Source organism: Syngnathus typhle, linkage group LG13, assembly GCF_033458585.1.
Source record: "Syngnathus typhle isolate RoL2023-S1 ecotype Sweden linkage group LG13, RoL_Styp_1.0, whole genome shotgun sequence".
In the NCBI taxonomy this organism is placed as follows: Eukaryota; Metazoa; Chordata; class Actinopteri; order Syngnathiformes; family Syngnathidae; genus Syngnathus; species Syngnathus typhle.
The window spans coordinates 6,333,560-6,355,543 of NC_083750.1; the positions used below are offsets into that span (position 1 = coordinate 6,333,560).

Below are 21,984 nucleotides of genomic sequence, written 5' to 3' on the forward strand. Positions count from 1 at the left end.
TTTCAACTCACTCAGGATTGGAATCCTGCCCTGAGAAAAATTATGCAACAACTCACAAATTAAACTCCACACAAGTTTCAACACAAACTCAAATGTTTTATTGAACGAGTTTTACTGTAGTGTGTGCACAAAACAAGTTACTGTGCAATACTATGCAGTATTGGGGGAAACTAAATATGGGGGGGGCTTTCATCTCAAACTTTCCTTTTCTTTAAGATAAGAAAAATCTAAACTTTCCAGTAGGTCAAAAGGGAGTTACTTAGCAACACGTTTGTTGTGTCTTGAGTATATCAGGGAAAATTACAAGATTAAAGTTCCAAAATTAAACTAGCCCCCTTGAAAATCTATCTTGACTGAGGCTCATGACCCATCTTTACATGTAGCATAGACAACCATTAATTGGTGGCACTGAAATTTCAAAAATACGAGCGTGGAGAACCAAACATATTAAAAACGAACACAATTTTTAAAGTTTACTCAACATTCTGGAAAAACAGGATACATACATCTCAGGAATGCAACCTAAAAATGGGAAAAACAATCAAATTATTACGTGTAAATTCTGTCACGCACATTTATACATGCATAATGTGGAAAGGTCGGTTAGAAACTCACCTCACTGTGAATGTAGAGAACCTAAAAAAATAAAAACACAAGAAGGGATTTTTTTTGCCATTAGAAACAGTTGGATCAAAAACAAGTACACCTTAACGCCATGTGAGGTCAAACACGTCAGAGCAGTGAGGAATAATCATCAGACTCAGCTGAAACACGGATTCACATGCAAGTCATCATTGAATGTTTGACCAAATAAAAGAAAATTTATTAATAAACAGCATTTTGTTTGGCTCTTATCTAAATAGCGCGTTATGTCAGGCGATCAGTTAAGAAAAAAAATCAGCGGTGAATATTTAAATAGGAGTGGTTATTTCCCGTAAAATCAAAAGGCTTACTAAGAAACTAATTCACTTTTTAATAGTGTACATAAAAAGCCGAAATGAAATAACTTGAGCTGCCATCATGCTAGGAGTGGCATGAGCACCACGAGGTGAGCTGCGAGGGCAGGCCAGGCAGCTAGCCAACAATTCAAAATGGAAATTACGCATTAAACTACCACCACAAGTAAATAAAGAACAAGTTAATGATATTTAAAGAGCAGCACGGTGTAAGACTTGGACGTACCTTGTGGGAACGTGGTCACTAGTCCGTCAAGCCCACAGGGTACCACAATCACTGTCAAACGAGCAAAAGAGAGACAGATAATGGTGTTACCGCTTGTTTTATGTGGTATCCGTGTCACGTGACTCTTGCGACCGCCCCCATGCGGAAAAATGAAAACTTCCGGTTTTGGAACTGAATACTTCCGTCCAGTGTAATTACATATTTAATTAATTCCGTCATCTTAGTAATAATAATAATAATAATAATGATGACATACAATCTTAATGTCTCAATGAATCAAGAATGAATGATTTAAAAATAAATAGTTCACTCATTGTTTTAGTCATTTATTTATTTATTCCATAGAAACACCATCATTTTGTTTTTAAAAAATCTCACTCTGTTAAAGTGGGCTCAAAAGTGCTTTCATTTATTAAGCAGGAGACACGAGATGACTCCATTTTGGATTCTCTATGTGTTTTATGCCAAAAGGACGTCACACTAGAATGTCTTTGTAGAAACTGTACACAAAACAATTCAGCAAAGGCACTATACATCATTTGGAATCAAACTTTTACATAAACAATATGGATGCCAAAAGTGCACACTTCTACTTGTGCAAAGTGGTGTCAGATCCACAAAAAGCAACACATTGGTGTTGCAATGGTTCGATTTAGACCAGGAAGTGCCTTTCAAGTCTTCACGTCTTTTTCCTGTATATTTCGGTTTCTCTCTCACTCTCTCTCCTTTTGTGCTTTTCTTGTTCCATCTTTGATGCAACATGCTTAAAACAGTCCTTTGGCCTTCTTCAAGTTGACCTGTTTCCACCCTGGTAGCCGTTCGTATTCGTCCCTCTTCATCTCCAAAGCCTCCTGCAAAAGTACACATATGGTAGGCCGATTAACAACTCCAAATTGTCTTTAGGTGTGATTGTGAGACTAAATGCTTGTTTTTTTTCAGAATGTGCCATGCAATTGGCTGCCAACCAGCTCCTGGTGTCCATCTCTGTGGCTTGTTGTTTTGTCATGCTTCACTTCGTACACTGCAGTAGTGATGCATTCATTCATTCATTCATTCCTCGAGAGGAAAGTGCGTGTGAAAGTGTGACATACGTGCGTTTCGAAGACACAGTATGGAAGACTTTAGCGCAAAGAATGCCTAGAAATTCGTGGCTGCAGATGACCACAATGCAACCCAGCGCACTTCCCATCAGTCGGTTCTTATATTTCAAGGGCGGTCATCGTGCGCAAGAAATGTGAATTGGCAGTTCGAGAAGTCAAAGGGGCAATCTTACCTCAATGCACCTAGTACTTGCTCTGAAAAGTGAGAATTAAAACGGGACATAATATGGAAAAGTTAGTTTTAATAATACCGATTTCTGTTATCTGCGTCTCTATTTCTGAATGTTACCAAATGGTGACATCACAATCTGCCAAGTTTAGCCTACCACCCCCAAACTGAGTTTAAATTGATCAACAAAAGCAACTTCAAGGTGCATCTCTCTGACCTCAAAGTCACGGTCTGACAAGTAGATTTCCAGGCGGAGAGGGTCCACACCCTCCGGGAGGGGCCGGGCCCGCAACTGGTCCAGCGGGAACATGTTCTGACTGAGCCGGGCCAGCACGTCCTCCACCAGGATGATCTGGTTGCACACCTCTGCTTCCTGCAGCCACAAAAAAAAAGTCATTTAAGGAGAAGCATACCATGCAAAATGCATTCTGGCAACATCTGTATCGTTGACATTTCGTAGTATAACGGTACTCTTGTCATTTGTGTACGCCTGTTATTTATTTATTTTTGTTCTTATATTTCTATTTTTTTGTGTGTTAACAATCTGTAGTATCAACGCACTTTTGTTGGGGGGGGGGGCAAAAAGGGCACAATTCAAGCTAGGACCGCCCCTGAACATGACGTTACCCTCTCTGAGATCTCTGCCACATCCTCCCGGTGCTCCCAGCTGGGGAACATGTTGGTGAAGGTGAGCGGTTCTAGTCCAGCGTGGATGAGGTAGGACTTCTGAGTCTTCCTGTCACTCTTCTCTGTAAAAAAACAAAAACCCACAACAAAGTGTTATTGCTGTTGTGGACGTTTGTCATGGGTGAAGGGTTCAGGGGATCTTTAGCCTCAGGAGATTACCTTTGCAATACTGTAGCACCGTTTCCATGGCACACTTCCTGTCCACATCCCAGCGTATGCGAGCTGATCCAGTGCTCTCGCTGTCCTGAGGCCACCAGCCTTGCCACAGGTAGACCTCGTGGAAGTTGTCCACCAGGAACAACGCTGAGAAAGCCATACAGTCTAAACACAAACTAAAGAAAGAGAAAATCGATTGTGAGATGAGCCTCACCGGGTTGCGCCACATTGTAGAGCTCCTCCTGCAGGAAGGGCAGCGAGCTGACGAGGTCCGGAGCGCGGGATGGGTGGAAGAACTCCGTCGCCACAAACTCTCCTGAAGTGCTGGTCAGTTGGAAGAGCCGTGGAGTAAAGTTGAATTTTCCAGGGTCTGAGAAAGAAATGATTTCCCCCAGTCATGTTGTCTGTAGGTGCCTCACTACTTTTGCCCAAACTCCTCATTTTATTCATGACTTCTCCCACTCCACGTAACTGACCCAATACTTCTGTCACTCCCTGTAGTAAGTATCTTCTACATTGTCTTCTTTTTTGTTCACCCACTATACATACAATCCTTTTGTCCAAACCTTACATTTCAGTGGTTTTCTTTTCCCTGATGCAGTTTTCTCAATCAATATTTTTGTCAAAACCTTTTGGAATTGTTGTCACCTTGCAGCATGCAGTCGTAGCCCTTCCTGTCCTTATGACCCAGAGCCTCCCAGAAGCCTGGCGGTTCCACGCCCTCATCACACTCATGAATGGTCACCTTACTGCTACTGTGGAGTCCAGCTTCAAGAGGACACCTGAACACGAGTGTTTGATATGATTTAATCATATAATCAAACCTATGTAATGATCTTTAAAAATATATATATATTACTGTTCTTTAATCTTGAGCGCCGCTGTGCTAGCCACAGTCCGGGTGTGCTCCTGTGTCTTGCAGCCATGCCACAGGTAAATGGCTGCCTTGTCGACGCTGAGCAGGACCATGGAGGTTCGGGAGCGCAGGCTGCTGTAGTGGCACGCCACTTCCAGCAGGTTGCCCTCTGCTGGCACCTCGCCGCGGACGCAGTACAGACGCCACTCGCCTAACAAATGCCGGTGAATGCCACAAATGGATAAAAACGTATAATGGACTAAAAATATGCTTTTACTCTGGATATTCTCTTCCTCTTCCTCCCTCTTTCCAGCATGGATGATCATCCCGCCGTTGAAGCACTGAAGGAAACACGGAGGCTCTTTGCCCTGCTGCACTTGCACCTTTTTAAGCAGAAAAAAAACAGTGATCCTAAAATCATGACTTTTTTAATGACTCGATAGGCGAGTCTCAAGTCCTGTGAAATCTACCTAGTAACAAGTGATGTGAAAAAGAATAAAGAGAGTCCCGTATGTCTACCTGAGCCCCTCCCTCCTCGTCCAGCTCAACCGTCATCAAGGCCGACGTTCCTTTCTCACTAACAGTAGAGTGTCGACCTTGCCAGAAGAAATAGCAACATTTCTCCCGGCCTGGTCCGGTGCTCCTCACCTCTGGGTTGTTTCTGCGTCCCACTGAAACAAAAACACGACAGGTTAGAATCATTCAGTGCGTACAACCGAGCAGGACTTACCTGACGTGCTGACCATGTACTTCCATTTCACCACGTACGCATCGCCTTCGTGGAACTGGCCGATGCTCTGGCGTGGCAAGCGGCTGTAGTCGAACTCCAGGATGTGCCACACGTCCACCGAGACGGTGCTGATCTCCTGAGTCCTCATGCGGTCCTCGGTCTCCACTGAGCCGTAGCCTCGGCCCACATTCACGCCATCCAAGATGGTAGACACAGACGATTGGAGGAGCGGCAACATAAGGTTGATGTCGTACGGCCGGCACTCTTGCCCTGTGGACTTCTGGGAAAACAGACAAGTGAGCGGTAAATACTAATAATAAGGCTTGTGGTTTGACCAGTATAATCGACAAATATCCAATGAAAACCTGTTGTTCTGGTAGCTGCTTGCTCTCTTCTGTCGGTGATACCGGCGGCTTCACTTCGGACCAGTCCACAAACTTCTCTTTGAATAAGATGGTCTCGTTGTGCTCGGTCAGCCTGCCGAATATCGCCCATTCGGGACGGCCTTGGCCTTTCCTGTGCCAGGAGATTAACACACTGATGAGCAAGAAATTGTTCAAGGTGAACCAGTTCAGTATCCTTCTGACAGTCTTTCAAATGGCCAAGACCACATTGGGAGGAGTTCCCTTGAGTGCTCACTACAGCCCAGGACTCTTTTTTTAGGTCTCAACGTGCCCGTCATAATCCAGTGTCGACTACCTCGGTATTAGGGTGTTGCAGCTTCCAGGGTCCAATGGGTTGATGTCGCAGCAAGTGTAGTCGAAGATACCATTCCAGAGATGTTTGGCCAGCTGAAAAGCCACCTTCCTCTGGGCCAGTGTCACCTCTTTGCCATGCCAAACATACACCTCACTACCAAAGTCCAACACCAAGACCTAGAACGCAGACCACGAGCCACAGTAAAACGTCAACAAATTAAAATGCGACCGTGGGATGCTGACACTAAGTTTGGACGTTTCAGTGAAAAGGAATGTTGGTGGTGTTTTGGGTGCACCAGTGTTGACCTCTTTGGATGACAGCAAAGAGCAACGAGGGACCTTTCCCCATTCGTCATCGTCTGGCATCAGTTTGTCATCTATGAGGCGAAAGATGCAGTTGGTCTCCACGATGGCGTTCTCAAAGCGGTCGTCCTCCTCCGGTGGACCGGCAGCTAATCACCGAGACAGAAAGTGTGTCGAGCTTTTTTCCATTTGTAGCTAAAACCTTGCGTGACTTCTTACGTCGGTAGGCACTCTGTCCCCCGAGGATGGTCCAAAACTCTTGTGAATCCGGACTCTGCACGTGGACTCCTTCCTCGATGATCTGTACCTTGGTTGCTCTGCAGCCCAAGTCTTTCTTTGTTTGGATGAACGTGGCCAGATCCATAGCCTACAAAAAAAAAAAAACATCCATAAATTTTCTGTCGTAAAAACGAAGTACCGATAATAATGTCACGTATGAATAGACCTTGGCCCTCTCAATGACGTTGGAGAACTCTCCTATCCATACAAAGCAATGCTCGGGCGTCACCAGCAGGAAACAATCGCCGCTGTTCAGCGACGACGCTCGAGGTTCGACTAGTCTGGTCTGAACGTGGCGACGACCTGCAAGAGAATTCCTCGAATGAGACAAGGGCCCGGGTGGGTATCTCGAGTGAAAACCCTTACAACCTTTGATGTGCAGCAGCATGAGGTTTTTGTACGGGATAGCGCTGTTGTTAGATGTAGGCGTCTCCGTGACGTTGACGCTGCGTAAAGTCACTGTGCTGTAGTTCTCTTTACTGGACAGACCTGCCAGAGCTGCATCTGAATATTCTGAGCTTTTAATCACTGCAAGACAGAGGCAGACCAGTGTTGATTTGTTTTGGGTATCACCACGATAGATGTCAGTGTCTTGTCTTACTCACTCTTATCGGAGGACATCCTCTTGCTCTCCAGCTGAGCCACGTTGAGCCTCTGCTCAGTGTACTCGTGTTGTATATCCTGGCGGGCGGCCAGCATCTTGACCGGGTTGCGGGAGGCCTGCACGTTCCTGGATGGACGCACGGAGCGCTTGTGCCTGACCACGGCAGAGGTCAGTCTGCCGGAGCCCTGCCGTGAGCCGAAAATGGCGTCGAAGTCTTCGCTGAGCTCGATACGCGAAGGCACGTTTGGGAATTCGGCCACGCGACGGTAGAAGTTAGTAAAGATCTCGTCGTCCAGCTTCATCACCTCCTTAACCGTCTTCTCGGTGACTGTCAGGGTGCTCTCCTGGATTTCGGACACTGACGGACAGCACAAGTTGGAACATTACAGACCGATAAAAATGACCTATTGCCAAACTACCTGTTTGGTTCATTGGAAAAATATCATCATTTTGCAGTACTGTCAACAAACAAATTACGAATATACTGTACCTTTACTGTTGAGGCGTCCCAAGAAGGTCTCCAACTTGTCCAACTTTTTATCTGACTCCATGTCTTCTCTAGCTTCAATGTCTGCATGCGATGGACAGATAGCATTCAAGGTCATCTTAGCAAACACACAACATTTTCCTGCGTGGGAAAGATGCGGTACAAAATTCAAACGCACTCTCCTGAGGTTTCCCCACAACTGAGCAGCTGCTTTTAAGCTTGGTGGAGACGGGGGAAAGGATCGGCCCGATGACTGAGGAAGAGGCAGCCAGACCTGACAAAAATAACATATGACAGAGGGTAAAATAACCCTCGGAGGTCAGGAACAAAGTCTAAAAAAACGACATCCAATACATATTCTTCTGACCTTTCTTAACCATGCGAGCAGCCACCGTGTACTGGCCAGAATCATTGGCCACACCTTTGCCTTTGCCCTTCCAGGCGTCCTCTCGCATCGACATCATTTGCTTCCTCTCCTCGATAGTCATCTGTGCCTCCTTGTCTTCCTTTTGCACCGACTGAGCCTGAAACAACAACAAAACGTGATTTTGTGGGATTTGTTTGGAATTATTCTTCTGGAAGGTTTTAACAAAACCCAGACTAAAATGCCTTCAGAAGACCCAAGTGACATTTTATGCAAATCTCCAACCCTAACTCCACCGCACATACACACCAAGTATGGCTGCCCTGCTTACCTGAGCGTGATGGTCAATGTACAGACACTTTTGTCCGAGGGAGAAAGGAGGAGAAAAAGTGGAGGAGAAGACAGGCTCCTGAGGGTGGAGAGGTGGGAGGATGAATGGAAGGAAGAGGAAGGAGAGAGGGAGGTAAAGGACGCATGACCATGCATGTTAGATTCATGAGCATTTTTTCTACTTTACTGCCGTTTTAATCCGATCAAACTGCTAGAGGAAGCTGCGTTTAAGGTTTTGGAAAATAGCCATCTTCCGGAATCTTTTCAGGTATATGGCCTTGAGACTTTGTTATGCGTCTACAAATAACACAAAGGCCCGCAAAAAGCCATACAAGTGCTGTTTCACTCACTCAGTCCTTCAAGACCCAGCAAGCCCCGCCCCCTAACTCACTCACCCAATCACAAACAACACTCAGACATCTTCCCTGCCTCACAGACAACAATCCACGTAACACAATTGCAGTTGATTGATTAACTGAGTTCTAGTGTCTTGTTGGGCTTCTTGAGGTTTTTCAAAATGGCGTTACCACTATTCTAAAAAGCCATGCCAGTGCTCCAAACAGCATGCAAAGGAGCTGCATTGAAGATGCAATTGCGATTGGATGACGCAGCACCCACTTGATGCTGATTGGTTGAGAGGTGGACCTTACCCACAGGTGATCTGACACTGCGGAGTGGTCATGGATGACCACTTCTTCCTCCTGTGGGAGGACACAAAGGTGGTAAGAAAGGGGGGGATATTTGGGGAGGGTAATCTTGTCCATGGGGTTCATCATTTGACAAAATGAAAGAAGCAGGTATATGTGGTAAATGTCTTTGTTGTCCATTCTGCACCTCTTTCTGATGCGGTGGCTCCTCCTCTTGGCGCTGGGGTACCTCGGTGGACACCACTTTTGCCACTCCCTGCTTTTTGTTGATCCGGTTCCTCCAGTCTTCCTCACCGCTCTTCTTCAGCAGGGCCACTCTGACACAAATGCACAAACACTGTTGAAATATACGATTTAAAAGTGTTAACTCTCAAAGGCTGCTACAGTCTTTGTGTTCTGCCTTGCTCTTCAACGGACTACTACAACTCTTGTAGTTCATGAAAAGGCGATCACTCAAGGGTGATAATTCAGGTCACATCAAGCACAACTGAACTCAAGAAGCGGATCAAAGAGAAAGTGTGTCATCACTTCTTCCGAGTGAGTGCGGGTTCATAAAAGCGAATGGCGCTCATGTGTCCAATTCAGTCAGCGGACGTTTACCCTGACACAAAATAAACCCAAACCTGAACCTTAACACCAGGAGAAAACATCCAACCCTCAGCCTTCCCTTTTAACTTTAAAATGGTAATATTGACCTCCATTATCTGGCATCCTCACCTCTCCTTGATGGACATCTGTTTGCTGGACATGCCGTAGGGCAGCTGCTCCGCGGAACCCGTGGGGGACAGCGGATCAATCGAATGGACGCTGAATTTGTTGTAGTCGTCACTGTGCTCTAGCGGCAGGGACTGAGACTTGGGCAGAGGTTGTAGGAAGCCCTGAGGTTTTGGCGGAGTCGGTGGAGGCACCTGGACTTTGGGCAGAGCTTGAAGGTCCGGTTGAATGGAAGGCTTGGAGAGGAATTCCTGAGTTGTGACCTGGTTTTGCTGGGACTGAGTGAATAGTTTGGGATACGTCGGCGGGGACTGAGATGGCTGGATGGAGAATTGGTGCTTTGGTGACTCTGTGTGGGTCTGCAGCAGGAAGGTTTTGGGTGGAGTTAGGGGAGGCTGAATCAAAGGATGCCTCTGCTGGATGCTTGACGTTTGAGATGTTGTCGTGGAGGACACTTTGGTTATCAAAGGTCTCAGTGGCGCTGTACGATCCTGCCGGTCTGAAAGGATAATACACAAAATATCAAGTGTCAGAACTTGTAGTACCACTTCAAACACTCTCATCCCTAACACTAAAGCCGTGGGATACCCAAGACATTTGGCTAGTTAATGTCAGGACACATTCAGACAAAGAACTGTCTGACACACACATTGCTACACAACCCGAATGCTCAAAGCCAAAATGTTGCCATCTAGTAAGTGCTGATCTGCCTTGGCAGAGGTTACTCTGACCCAGTAACACCTATTCAAGTGAGCCTGCTAATAATAACCATATCATCAAACACAGTCAAGATTTCTTTTGTTCTTGCATAACCAGTTAGCATAATCCGACTGACCACGACTGGCCACCTCAAGCAGAAACCGTGTTGCCGGCTCTATCCATCCATCTATCTATCTCTTTGGGGACAAAAGAATCCATGCGGAATGTTAATGAGATGCGTCCCAAATTTGTACGAATGCCCCTTCTTCGTGTACTTAACAGGCAATGATGTGTGGAAGCACAATGAGGATAATGAGGAGAGTCCACCGCCCTTTCTCCGCTTTCCCTTTTGTTCACACACTGCACTAGTCTCCTACCTGAGAATCGTTCTGGGCTGCCGCCGTCTCCTCCTGCCTCTTCTCCCAGGGGGCGGCTTCCTCCACCTCCACGTCCTTCCTCCGCGTTTTTCTCCCGGGTATCGCCGAGGGCTCTTGAGCTGGCATGCGCCTCCTCCTTGTCAGTCTCCTCCGCCTCTGCCTGATGCCGGCGAAGAGTGCCGGAAGAAGGAGTGGGAGAGGGGAGACCCCCCGGTTTTTGTTCAGAGCTATGGGGGAGGAGCTTGGGGTGGCCTGGGTCCCCCACGCTCTGGGTCATCGAGAGGTACCGCAATGCTCTCTCCTGGTTGTCAGAAGTGGTGGGAGGGGGCTGTTGTTGGGTGAGAGAACTCCCCTCACAAGCGATGCTACTGCTGCTGCATGCAGGCGTCACGGTTACCATGGTGATGGAGGCATGGGAGGGGGAAGCTGCCACACAGCGGAGCACGGAGGCGGGGAGGGGCTCTAGTTTGACTTGACTGCTCTGTTTTAACTATAGAGCAAAGAAAAAAAATAGTAATCAGACATCCCCTGCCACCAACATGCACCGTTTTTCTCAGCTCATGCTTGTTATGCTAAACTAGTAGCAACTAACAGAAGCAGTTGAAGTGAACAAACTTTCCAACAGCGAGTCACATGACATCACTGCTGTATGCCAATGACTATGTACATCCACTCGTTTGGGATAACGAGTCTATGTAGGGGGAGCCAAATGGAGACAACTTTTAATAAGCTCATTCAAGTGCATCCAATCAGCTTTCTGGACCTTACATGTTCTTCCTGCTTGGACTCGATATGCTTGACTGAGGAGCCAACAGGAGGCTTAGGCACCTGTGAGGACATCAGCTGCTTATTTATGGAATGAACATAGTCTTATAGTTAAGGATATTAGGTTTTGAATTTTTACCAGGAATCTGAAATGTATGGTAACCTTGGGTGAATTTAATTTGACCATATGCATAAACCTTTAAAGTACCTGCTCCACTTCGCCCTGGGTGATGGGCTGTGTCTGAAAGCGGGCGAGAGCACGACGCTGGCGAGCGGTGTCGCTTTTCGGCGCCGCTTCATCCGCTGGATGGGCGAGTCGGTTGAAGAGGGCCATCTTCTCAGCCAAACTGAGCGTGGATAGGTCGTCCTCCTCCACTTCTTCGGGGGGATCCTCGTCCTGCCTCTCCTCGACCTTCTGGGGGACTGGAGCTGCTTGGATACTGAGACCAGGGTACAGGTGTTAAGGCAAGGCAGGGTTCAAATTAAGGTTTTGAACCTTGGTTACACATTTGGGTTTTAAATACAAATGCTGAAAGTCCCGGTTTGCTGCTTATGATTCAAGGTCATATAAAATTGCACAAGTCACTTGTTAAGTGTGTGAAATGGCTCGTGAAGGGTTTGCGCTTGTTTGTTTCTGGTGCCCAACATCTGACATCTGGACCTTAGAAGAATGTGAGGAATGCAGCAAGAGGGAATGCTGGGGATCATCACTGGTGAGTAATTGTGTAAACAGCAACTTCCATCCCCTATAAGGTGCAGCAAGGCGCTCGCTCATGAGGATAGGACGGCACATAAGCATCGCTATTCCCAAAGGATGAGAGCGTAAAACCTGCGTACATTCTTCATCACGTGGTAATATTTTTTATAGGACAGTAATAAAAACTGGAAAAGACTTGTCTGTCTTGTTAGGATTTGAAATGTAGGTTTGAGGTGAAGGCAAATTGTTCTAAATTCCTTTTCAAGCTTCAATCATTTTTTTAAATTTCGGGTTCAGGCCAGGGTCAGGTTTTTCAAAAAGATTTCAGGCGTCAAACAAGATTAATAGTTTTGAGTTAAATTAGGGTTTGAAATTAGCATTTCATTCCAAATTATAAATTATAAATACCGTATTTTCCGGACTATAAGGCGCACGGGACTATAAGACGCACCTTCAATGAATGGCCCATTTTAAAACTTTGTCCTTATATAAGGCGCACCGGACTATAAGGCGCACCATTAATGAATCATGTCAAATCATTCTCCATTTTATCGTTTTTATTTCAACTTCAGACGCAACAAATTACTTTATAATCACAAAATAATGATCCATAGTCTTTTTGATTCATGATTCATAGTCTTCAGCGGGCCACTTATGATTGATTTCATGACACAATGCTTCGGGCCAGTTTAAATTTAGGAATTTGGTTCATATATAAGGCACACCGGACTATAAGGCGCACTGTCGGCTTTTGAGAACATTTTAGGTTTTTAGGTGCGCCTTATAGTCTGGAAAATACGGTAGTTGTTTACGCTGGCCCACGTGCTGCTTGCCAAGTCAAATTAGTATGTCTGACATATAACTGCCAGTTCATTTGCATTTCCATTGCATCTTACTCATTGTGTTGTGTTACCTGATGGTGGTCACGGTGGTACTGACGACAGTTGAACTGGTGGCGCTGGCGCTGGCGTTGGTGCTGGTGCTGGTGTGGCTTCCCACAGTGTGTGATGATGTGGAAGGCTCACTTTTAAAATGGTGAGAACAAACTTAAATGAAGCTTGTTCTGAGACTCAGGATGGTCAAAATTCATAGTAAAAACTCATCCAAAAAATACAATATATATTCAAGGGGGAAGAAAAAGTACACTGGTTCCTGGATGTTTGTACCTGCAAGCGTCAACCACTTCCTTGCTGGTGACGGGCTGAGTGTGTGAGCGGTCCTGGACCCTCCTCAGACGACGTTCCACGGCCGCGTTTCGAGATCGAATCTTGGGAACGCCGCCCTCCGCAGTTTTCTCCAACTCCTGACGAGAGAAAATTTTGACTTTCAGATGCAACATGACCTGAGGATGTGTGCGTGCGGGTTTAAGTCACTTACCCTGAAAAGAGACCTCTTGGCCGCCACACTCATCTTGGCTCGCTCGTCCAGTTTTTCTTCATCAACTACAAAGTCCAAAAAATGGGCTTAGGTTTTCAAGTTACAATTTGTAGCATGTGCAGGTCAGATAAGTAATCACCTTCAACATCTTGAAGCTGTGCTGGACTGACTTGGGACCTGTGTCACCAAACATTTCAATATCCAATTAGGATTTTAACACCATCAAATATTCTGTGACTACGTCCTTTCTCGCACCTGTCAGTCTCCAGACGTTCCGCAGACGTGATGGGCTGAGTCCGACTCCTTTCGGACGTGCGGCCTTCCCCCGGCGTGATGTAGCGGCGAGGCCTCCGAGCTGTTCTGTCTCCCTGGGAGTCCAAGCCACTCGCCGTGGGCTCGGATTCCACCACTGAGGACTGGTTGATCTCGCTTTGATTAACAAAGAATGAAGGAGAGTCCAAGTTCAGGTGAGGGTGCAAATGTACCAATTGCGGGTACCAGTTAGCCACACCTAGCATGCAGTGGTGGAGGACCAAAACTTTGCGTAATCTTTTTGACAGATAATCTCACTTGGTGCCAAGGAGAAATTGACATTGTTAGCATTTTAAGCCTGGGGTGAGACTTCAAACACGACAGGTTAGTGTGTGCAACGAGGGCTTCGAGTCTGGGTTAGGCTTTTAAAGAAGGATCAGGTTTTCAAATGAAAGTTCCAAGACAGGGTTAGGGTTTGAGGTTAGGGTTTCAAATTAATCACCAAATTACCACTAGGAAAATACTTTCTTTTTTTAGTTCGTCTACTTTGTTCGTTGTTTTATTTGTCCGTGTAAATACAGTGACAGAAGCTCCATTTCAAAAGTTTTTATCCAGGTTTGAAATTCAGTTGAATGTTAAAGCACTTCTCGATGACACCATGTTGTCATTTGTTGAGTTGAGGCAGGAGGCCTTGGGTCTCCTATTAGCATCCTAAATGTTAGCCTAGGTGGAGGTCTGCACTCTTTGACTGCTCTCGTTTGGTATGCTGTGGGTTTTAGTAGCATCCCAGAGTTAGCCATGCTAAGGAACATGAAAAGAGCCCATGCTGGCGGACCTACAAGTCAAGCTTCTTGTTGGCATTCTCCAGGTAAGAGTGTCGCAGCTGGGCTACCGACACCCGGGTGTCCAAGGTTTCACCATTGGCCACCCCTGATGGAGGCACAGGCTTGGAGGAGGTCTCGTGGGTGGCGCGAGACCTCTCCCTTCGGAGTAAGACAGAATGTTGGCTGATTCCAATGTCTGACATGGAGCGGGTTCGCGTTTTGGGTTTAGGCCCTCCACCGGCCTCTGTGCTTCTGTGCTTGGCCTGAGGTAAAGAAGACCCTTTCTGAAGATAAACAGCCGAGTCGCTCCTCTGCAATTCTTGCTGCCTTTGAGGGTCTGAGACTTCACATTGTCGAGCCTCGTCAACTCTCTTCAAACGAGCTTCTATTCTTGTCTGGTGTTCCCCTTTGGGGTCCTGAGGCTTTCTCGAGGAATTGTACTGATGCTGTCTTTGAAGATCTTCCTCAGCTTCCCTTCTGTTTTCTGTCGGAAGCACGAGTGACTCTGGATGGGTGATGGTTTTCGAGGCATTCTCTGCGTGCACGGGTCTTAACATTCTGTCCTCACGAGTCTCATGACCCAAGTGACGGTGCCTCACTCGCTCTCTGCTTTTTTCTGTGTTCCTCTCTCGCCTTCGCTCTCTGGGTGAAAGCCAGTCCTCCTCGACTTCCCGACTCTCTATCCTCTGTTCTGGACTGTTAGTTTCCCAATCCACATGTTTACTGGGATGTCTGTTAAAATCATCCGCAGTCTTTTCTCTCTTACGGATCTCGGACGGCAAAACCGCTTTCCGGCTCTTCAACAGACCTTCGGTTTGGACTTCTTCTTTGGAGGCTTGTCCGATCTCCAACCTTGCTTCCAGCCTTGCCTCGAGCCTTGCCTCCTTGTGAGTTGTATAGATTTGGTCAGAGCTCACTCGTCTTCGTGGTTGAATCTCTGGGGGACTGTAGAGTTTGCTGGTGGACACAGGTTGGTTTTGATGGTCAATGGCAGGGTGGTACTCTTGAGCAGACTGAGGGTGACTTGGCCAAGGTTGGGAAACAGTTTTATGTTGGCTGTGTTCCGGGCCGAGTGGGAGTGGGTTCTCCTGAGTCCGGTGTCTGGTACTTTGGTGTCTGTCTGTGCTCCACTCAGGAAGCCTCTGTGTACTGCCTTTGATTCTTAGGGAAAGGAATGTACAAGGGCCATCAGTAAGTAAAAAAAAAAAACAGCCTCAGAAATATTCAGCCAGTCAGATGATTAAATTCGGGTGTAAGGTAGGTGAACTGATTTTTGACACACCAGATTTCCATTGGTGGATAAATCTGACACACATGCTACCTATGGCAAATAAATCTTCAAGGTAAGGACTGTTAGGAGCAAGTGAGTCGCAGCATCCACACTGTCTGAGGTGATTATGTGCGGTACAATCAGTAGAAGTTAATTAAGAAATGTCTTCATCCTGATACTTCATACCTTGGCGGCCAACTGACGAGTGTCTTTGCATCGGCCTTTGTGTCTGTGTCAAGAAACCAGTCGCTCAAGGCTACGGATAATGTTGAACTGTCACGGATGCTTCTTGCCAGGTTGTGTCAGGCTAGTGAATTCTTCTTGTTAAATTCCGTGACAATCAGAAGATTAACAAAGGCGAGGGATAGGTGGTATGGGAGACCAGGAAAGGGGTGTGGATTTTATCATGCGAGGTTCACTATCTAAATTGGGTGTAATGATGCATCTAATTAGTATCTAAAGCAGTGATTCACCAACATTTGCACAATAGTGCACAATTTGTCTTCGCGGGCCACCTAAAATGATGCGGCGGGACGTATCTGGCCCCCGGGCCTTGAGTTTGACACCTGTGATTTATTCAGTACAAATAGTTGATGTTCACCTATCTCAAAACAAACACAATATCTTGATTGTGGTCTCTACAATTATGTTCTATTGTTCCGTATATGATAAGCCAAGTTTGCAGTAGCTCTGTTCAAAAGAGGCTACCATATCAAACCTAAATGGAAGGATTTGAAACTTGGTTCATCCAAATACCCAAGCAAGAGGAAAGAGACCTCAGCCTTGAGACCAGAGCAGAATGAAGGAGACATTTCATGAACTCACCCCTGCCTGTTGAGGATGCTCTGTGCCTGCTGCTCAATGAACAAATCCCCAGGCGAGATACCGTAACGGGTTGATGGCAGTGAGGCCCGACGAGCAGTGCGAGGTGAGCTGGGCACCGCTGCGAAGCTGTAGTCGTTGCTTGAATTTGGACTCTGCTTTGGATGCGTTGTATTTATATGGGGGTGGTGAGTAAGATTTTGCTGCTGCTGCAGCTGCTGATGATGATGTTGGGGTATAGACACGTGATGCTCCTGGGCCCTGCTTTGAGATATGCATTCTTGAGCGCCACCTCTCCAGTAGTTTTCCATGTTCATGGCTCTTTCCTGCTCTGCGAATCTGCTTCTTTGCGTAGGAGCTGGAGCTTGGTTTGTGTTGACTGGGCTTGGTGGAATTACAGGTGCGAGGTCTGGATGAGTCCTCATGTAAACCCTACCCACACCAGAGCGGTATGGGCCACCGGTTTGATTATGTATCGGTTCTGTTTGACGTCTATCTCGTCTTCCAGCTGAGTGTCTGTCCGCAGCGGAATCTTGGTCGAGTCGTGCACGGAAACGTGACGCGTAGTTAATGTCCGCTTCCTGGTTTAGGGGGATGCCGTACCGCTCCGACAGCTGCCGCCGTCTCTCGGCTTTGTAGCGGGCAATGCGCTCGGCCTTGGAACTCAGATCGGCCGGGTCCGAGGGTGCGGACGCGGGTATCGTCGATGTAGATAACGTCACAGGGTCGACGTAGACCAACATCGGCTCTGTGCGGCTGACTCCTTCTCTAGATTGGCACTGCGGGGATGTCACCAGCTTTTGGGGTGCGTCCAGCTCCTCTTGACTTAAGTGCCTCACTGCAGTCGAGAGTAAGCGAAGACACCGTGATCTTTCAGTTAATCAAGTCCAGCAAAGTCCCGCATCAGCTCACCCATCACACAAGGCTCGCATGTATCCGAGGCCCTGGTGTATCGCGGTGGGTCCTCTTCCAGCATCCTGTTGGCAACCAAGCCGCCAGGCAGCAGGACTGGCGGAGGGTCACTTTCAATCCCTTCTAGGCGCCGGGCGATCCTCTCCTTCCTGAAATAAAAGGCAAAGTCTGTCTTAAATATCATACACACATACAGATGAGATTATGAGCATTTTCTCTCCCTTCCTTAATACTGTAAAGTTAACAAAGGCCCAATACCTGTTCATCTGGAAATCTGCTGGATGAGCTCCCTCAAAGTATTTCTTCAATTCTGAAACTAAATGTTAAAACTGTTTAAAAAAAATGGATGACAATAAAAAAACAACCATAGAGATTAAGATACCAATTCGCACCCTTGGGAAGAACCACCAGGAGTTTGGCATCGGTATCTGAAACGCTCTTGACCAGGGCGGCCTTGTCATGCAGGGAGAAATCACTTTGAAAACTAAACGTGAGAATACGAAAAGAAAAAAAGGAGCTGAAAAAAACCCTTCAACCCCTGCTTAGCATCTCAAAGGGTTTATGGTAAATGACTGTTGACCAGATTATCTTTAAAGGGTGACACAAGGTGAAAGTGTCATTTAATGCTGACCAGCTGTAAAGTCGTGTGTGCTGCTGATATTCTATGTCTTGATGACCAAGCACGAAAAAAAACATAATTATATTACCCAGATAATAATGGCATGATGTAATTGACTTGTTAAACATGAGGGTTTTTCTTCTCTTCCCCTAGCTACCGTTTCTTACCTTAAGGCTTCTGTTGGCAATGATGTGGAGGTACAAAGTTTGCCCACAGCTTCCGATCCAAATCCTGCCAAGACACAACACTCAGTCAAGACCATAAAATAGTACTAGCGTTTGAAATTGGGGAAGCTGGTGGTGCCTAGGATGTTTAAAATGAATACAAAGTGCTTTCACCTACTGTTCCTAACATTTTTTTTTTTAATTACACTCACAATGAACCCATGTTTGGATGAACTCCTACAACACGTACTAAAATGACTTAGTTCCCGGGCTCTGTTTCTTCAATCTTGCATATTGCAACATATACATTGAAAATGTATAACTTTTGTAACACAAGAATCAATCAGGTTTTTTTTAGGGTAGCATGTTCCTCTACGTGCAGTCCATAGCAACTCCCCCAATCCAAAGTTGTTTCCCTTTTTGTCACAGACAGATTCAGTTACCACTCCAGACATCACGAGAACAAATCTGGGTCTATTTCTTGGCCTCGCTGAACCTTTAGAAGGTGACAAGCGGATTAAAAAAATGACATGATCCCTGGCTGTCAAAACCAATCATGTGTACTAAGCTTTTCGCATTCAAGACTTGTGCAATGTGTGAGTGATCTGTTCGGAAAGCCCCGTGCCCGTCAAGTCAGTTCAGTTTTCCTCAGAAACGCTCGCTCGCTGCCAACCAGCCGAGGAAGCTCAAAGCCGCCAGCGCCAGAAAACAGCTTAGCAGGCGCCAACTCGGGTTTTTGCTGTATCTATATTTTCCGTTAAAGCTAATTTGGGTTGCAAAGCGAGGACAATGAAGGAAAACAAGAGACCTGGTCACCTGAAATCAAAGCACAGGAAGGAGGTGTAAAAAACAAAAGTTAAACCAACATGTACTGAACCCCGATACGATAAAACATTGTTATCCAGTTTGAATCAGTCGTGATGCTTTTTTAGGTCCTAAAGGACTCATCAACTGAAGACACCTGGACCTCACACCAAGCCTGGAGTTTGGAGCAGGCCAGACATTTTGCACAAATATCAAAATCTGACTAAAGGTCCAAAAGCAGAAAACAGGTCAACTGCCACCAGACCTTACCTGTGCTGCAATACTGCACATGGTTGACATGGTAACCAGATATCCAAGGGTTTCGAAACATGTTTAGCAGCGGACAGCGAGAGTCGAGCGGACGCTAACCGACACCCGAGGGGTCACACCACCACCCGCCAACAACACCGCCCGGCCTCGAGGACTGGGTCGCAATGTCACCAGAGTCGGAGAACGACAAAGCTGCTCAGCGGCCTAATCAGATTACAGTCAGAAATTAGCCGCGATGATCAAAACAGTGAGACAGGGGATTGGAGCAATGTGCCAGCGAGGGTGGGGGGTGGTTGTACGTATGTTGCTTCCCAGGCCACCAACTGAAGGTGAAGCTTCATGCATATCAATTAGCTTTAGCAGGCTAACATATTCTAGTGTTATACTTTCTGAGTCGTGGTTCTGAAAAATTGAATAGCCAGCTTTTCAGAATGCAACCGAATAATTTTGTCTCAAGAGTTGTATTGCTGACTCTCAACTCAACTATATTTATAAAACAACCACATGTGCATATAAAGGGTTCAAATAAAAATAAGACATGAAAACAAATGTAGTTTAAATATAAAATGATTTATTTTGCATTCAGTAGATGCGAAACATTTATGCACAATGTGCATGTGCTGAAGTACAAAAAGTAGCCTGGTGTCAAATCACACTGTTGACTCTGATGCTTTTTCTCACCCTTTCACGCAGGCAGTACGCTCGCTCGCTTGCACACGCGCACGCACGCACACACTTGTCCCAGACGGCTGTCCCCTAATAAGGCAACATGTGTTGTGAGTGGCTGCTGCGAAGTCACCCTGCCCGCCAGCACAGGCTTGTATTTACAAGACGGCAGCCTGCCTTGTTGTGTCAAATCCTCCATCCCGCTCTTTCAATATTGTTGAGTGTGGATCTGGGATTGCGCAGCCCATATTATTATTATGTTGCAATAATCGCAAGGCCGAGTTGTCGCTCCAGGTAAAGTATCAGCTATTTCATCATCACCATGGTGGAGGCCAGATGCGCTGTCCAATGGGCCTGACAGTCCTCACTCAGGGTATACACAAATTTGGTCATAATTCCATCCATTCTCAACATGGTTTATCCTGTTTAGGGTCACGGGAGATCCTAGCCCCTATCCAAGCTCACAATGGGCAAAAGGTGGACTACACCCTGAACTGGTCGCCAGCCATTCGCAGGACACACAGAGATAAACAACCAATCACATCCACATTGTCAGTGAGTGGGAACCCAGCCCACGCTGCCCGGACGCAAGTCAGGCGAGACAAAACGAATTTCATAATACATAACGGCTGAAATCTTTTTATTTCCAGTCAATGAAATAAATACTTTCAATATGGACAAATTACACGCAAAATATATGCTCTTTAAGATTTTTTTCTCTCCCATGCAGTGCTCTGTTACATCAAAACTACCGAACATAAAAACAGTAGGTGTTTTTTTGCATGATTTCACCAAAATGAACACACTCAAACTTGTACAATTACCGAGGTAACTATTTTTGTCCATATCATTCCAAATCTCCTCACAAGTAGCGTTTAGTGTGTCTGTGGCAATGCGGTCATGTGTGTCCTGATGGGCAGAGCAGGTGCTGTTGTCAACCTGCCCGCTACGTGGCACACAACTTTCACCACAAACAACACACTGTGTCGGACAAGGTGGTGAGCCAACAGCTGTGTGAGAACCACACATGACATGCTCATGTCATGATATGGTGATGTCACTTGTTCAATTGCATTACACAGTTCAGAAACAGACATTTGCAGAATTGAGTTGTATATTTATTGTATATATTTGCAGTACGCAAAATTTTATTGGCTGTAGATGACGATTAATCACTCAGATTTGCTGTTACCTAGTAAATAAGTGCATGAAATAAAAGTAGATATGAGATAGGACATGAAAGGAAAGCAATAGCAAAGAAAATTGCATTAAGCTCAATAAAACAATTTGTTTTTTTTATTTATTTAGACGTGGTCTTGTTTGATTAGGAGTGTGATGGACAATTTTGGTTATGTCTGAATGTTATTTTATGAAACCCTGAATGTGCATAGTATGGTAAACAATGACACACCTGAGAACCCTCAATAAGTTTATATGTCACCCTGGCCAACCCAATAAAAAAAAAAAGTCTAACAACGCCCCTGTCTGTAAAGTTGGAGAAAAGTTGTGCATAAGTGAGTAAAACATCTCCCACATTCCAATTGCTTCTGATAGCAGCTTTTGTCTTTAAATGTCATGAGAGGGAAGGATCACCCGGCTGGTGCTGTACTCACATGAATATCCTGCAGGACAAGTCCAGGGCTTGCTGATTCCTCTTCAGGTGCAAACTGCCGACGAGAGCAGGTGAAAAAGAATCAACATACGCAGAAAAGTGCAGCGTCTTGGCTTTGTGCTGTCTGAAGAAATAAATCCATAAAGTCCACAGTTGGGCAATATTCACCCAGGAGCGAGTGGAAGAGGTGACCCACCGGCGGGGAGGGTCGCTGCGTCGTGCTGGGTAACCCTACCTCGGGGCCCACCATGTATGGGCTCAAACCTGGATCGGCGTCTGCCATAAATAGCCGGGAGGAGCCCGGTAAGACCCCCGTCCAATCGGCTGCTGGGCCGCCTGAGGGTCCCCACACCCCCCAGGGGCAGGCCCAGAACCGGGGGGTAAACGCACATGACAGGAGGGATTAAGTCAAATCTGAAACACATTGTTGGGATTGCAACAGCAGGGGAGTCAGAAGTGGGATTAAAGACAGACTCAGTGATTGTAAACAGGCACATTATGATACCAGAAGGTTGCTTAAACATGGAGCAACATCTGAGTGCATTTGC

The 21,984-nt window shown here is 46.2% G+C and overlaps 1 protein-coding gene across 10 annotated transcripts; it reads right to left on the reverse strand.

The window, feature by feature from the left end:
* Positions 1 to 75: 75 nt before the first annotated feature.
* Positions 76 to 21,700, reverse strand: LOC133165229 (supervillin-like). 10 transcript variants are annotated; one of them, XM_061294715.1, is made up of 42 exons: positions 19,159 to 19,313; positions 18,088 to 18,151; positions 17,694 to 17,785; positions 17,560 to 17,617; positions 17,302 to 17,450; positions 16,393 to 17,227; positions 14,313 to 15,458; positions 13,477 to 13,650; positions 13,361 to 13,398; positions 13,222 to 13,286; positions 13,011 to 13,147; positions 12,758 to 12,868; positions 11,356 to 11,587; positions 11,151 to 11,210; positions 10,780 to 10,872; positions 10,383 to 10,683; positions 9,310 to 9,805; positions 8,780 to 8,909; positions 8,596 to 8,646; positions 7,947 to 8,024; positions 7,619 to 7,775; positions 7,430 to 7,525; positions 7,255 to 7,335; positions 6,766 to 7,122; positions 6,530 to 6,688; positions 6,327 to 6,463; positions 6,101 to 6,248; positions 5,885 to 6,030; positions 5,580 to 5,755; positions 5,246 to 5,396; positions 4,881 to 5,160; positions 4,670 to 4,821; positions 4,428 to 4,533; positions 4,154 to 4,361; positions 3,943 to 4,076; positions 3,509 to 3,664; positions 3,298 to 3,441; positions 3,079 to 3,200; positions 2,669 to 2,824; positions 1,183 to 2,033; positions 616 to 636; positions 76 to 522 (listed from the first exon to the last, which is right to left on the reverse strand). In XM_061294715.1, exons 1-40 carry the CDS (start codon positions 19,217 to 19,219, stop codon positions 1,947 to 1,949), a joined length of 7,524 nt encoding a protein of 2,507 aa, XP_061150699.1. In that variant the 5' UTR covers positions 19,220 to 19,313; the 3' UTR covers positions 76 to 522; positions 616 to 636; positions 1,183 to 1,946. The 10 variants fall into 10 exon arrangements, with proteins under 10 accessions (XP_061150699.1, XP_061150698.1, XP_061150700.1 ...); XM_061294714.1 differs by lacking the exon at positions 19,159 to 19,313 and adding an exon at positions 21,438 to 21,700 and having other exon boundaries at positions 10,383 to 10,872; positions 17,694 to 17,754; XM_061294716.1 differs by lacking the exon at positions 19,159 to 19,313 and adding an exon at positions 21,438 to 21,699 and having other exon boundaries at positions 10,383 to 10,872; positions 17,684 to 17,785.
* Between the last annotated feature and the right edge of the window lie 284 nt (positions 21,701 to 21,984).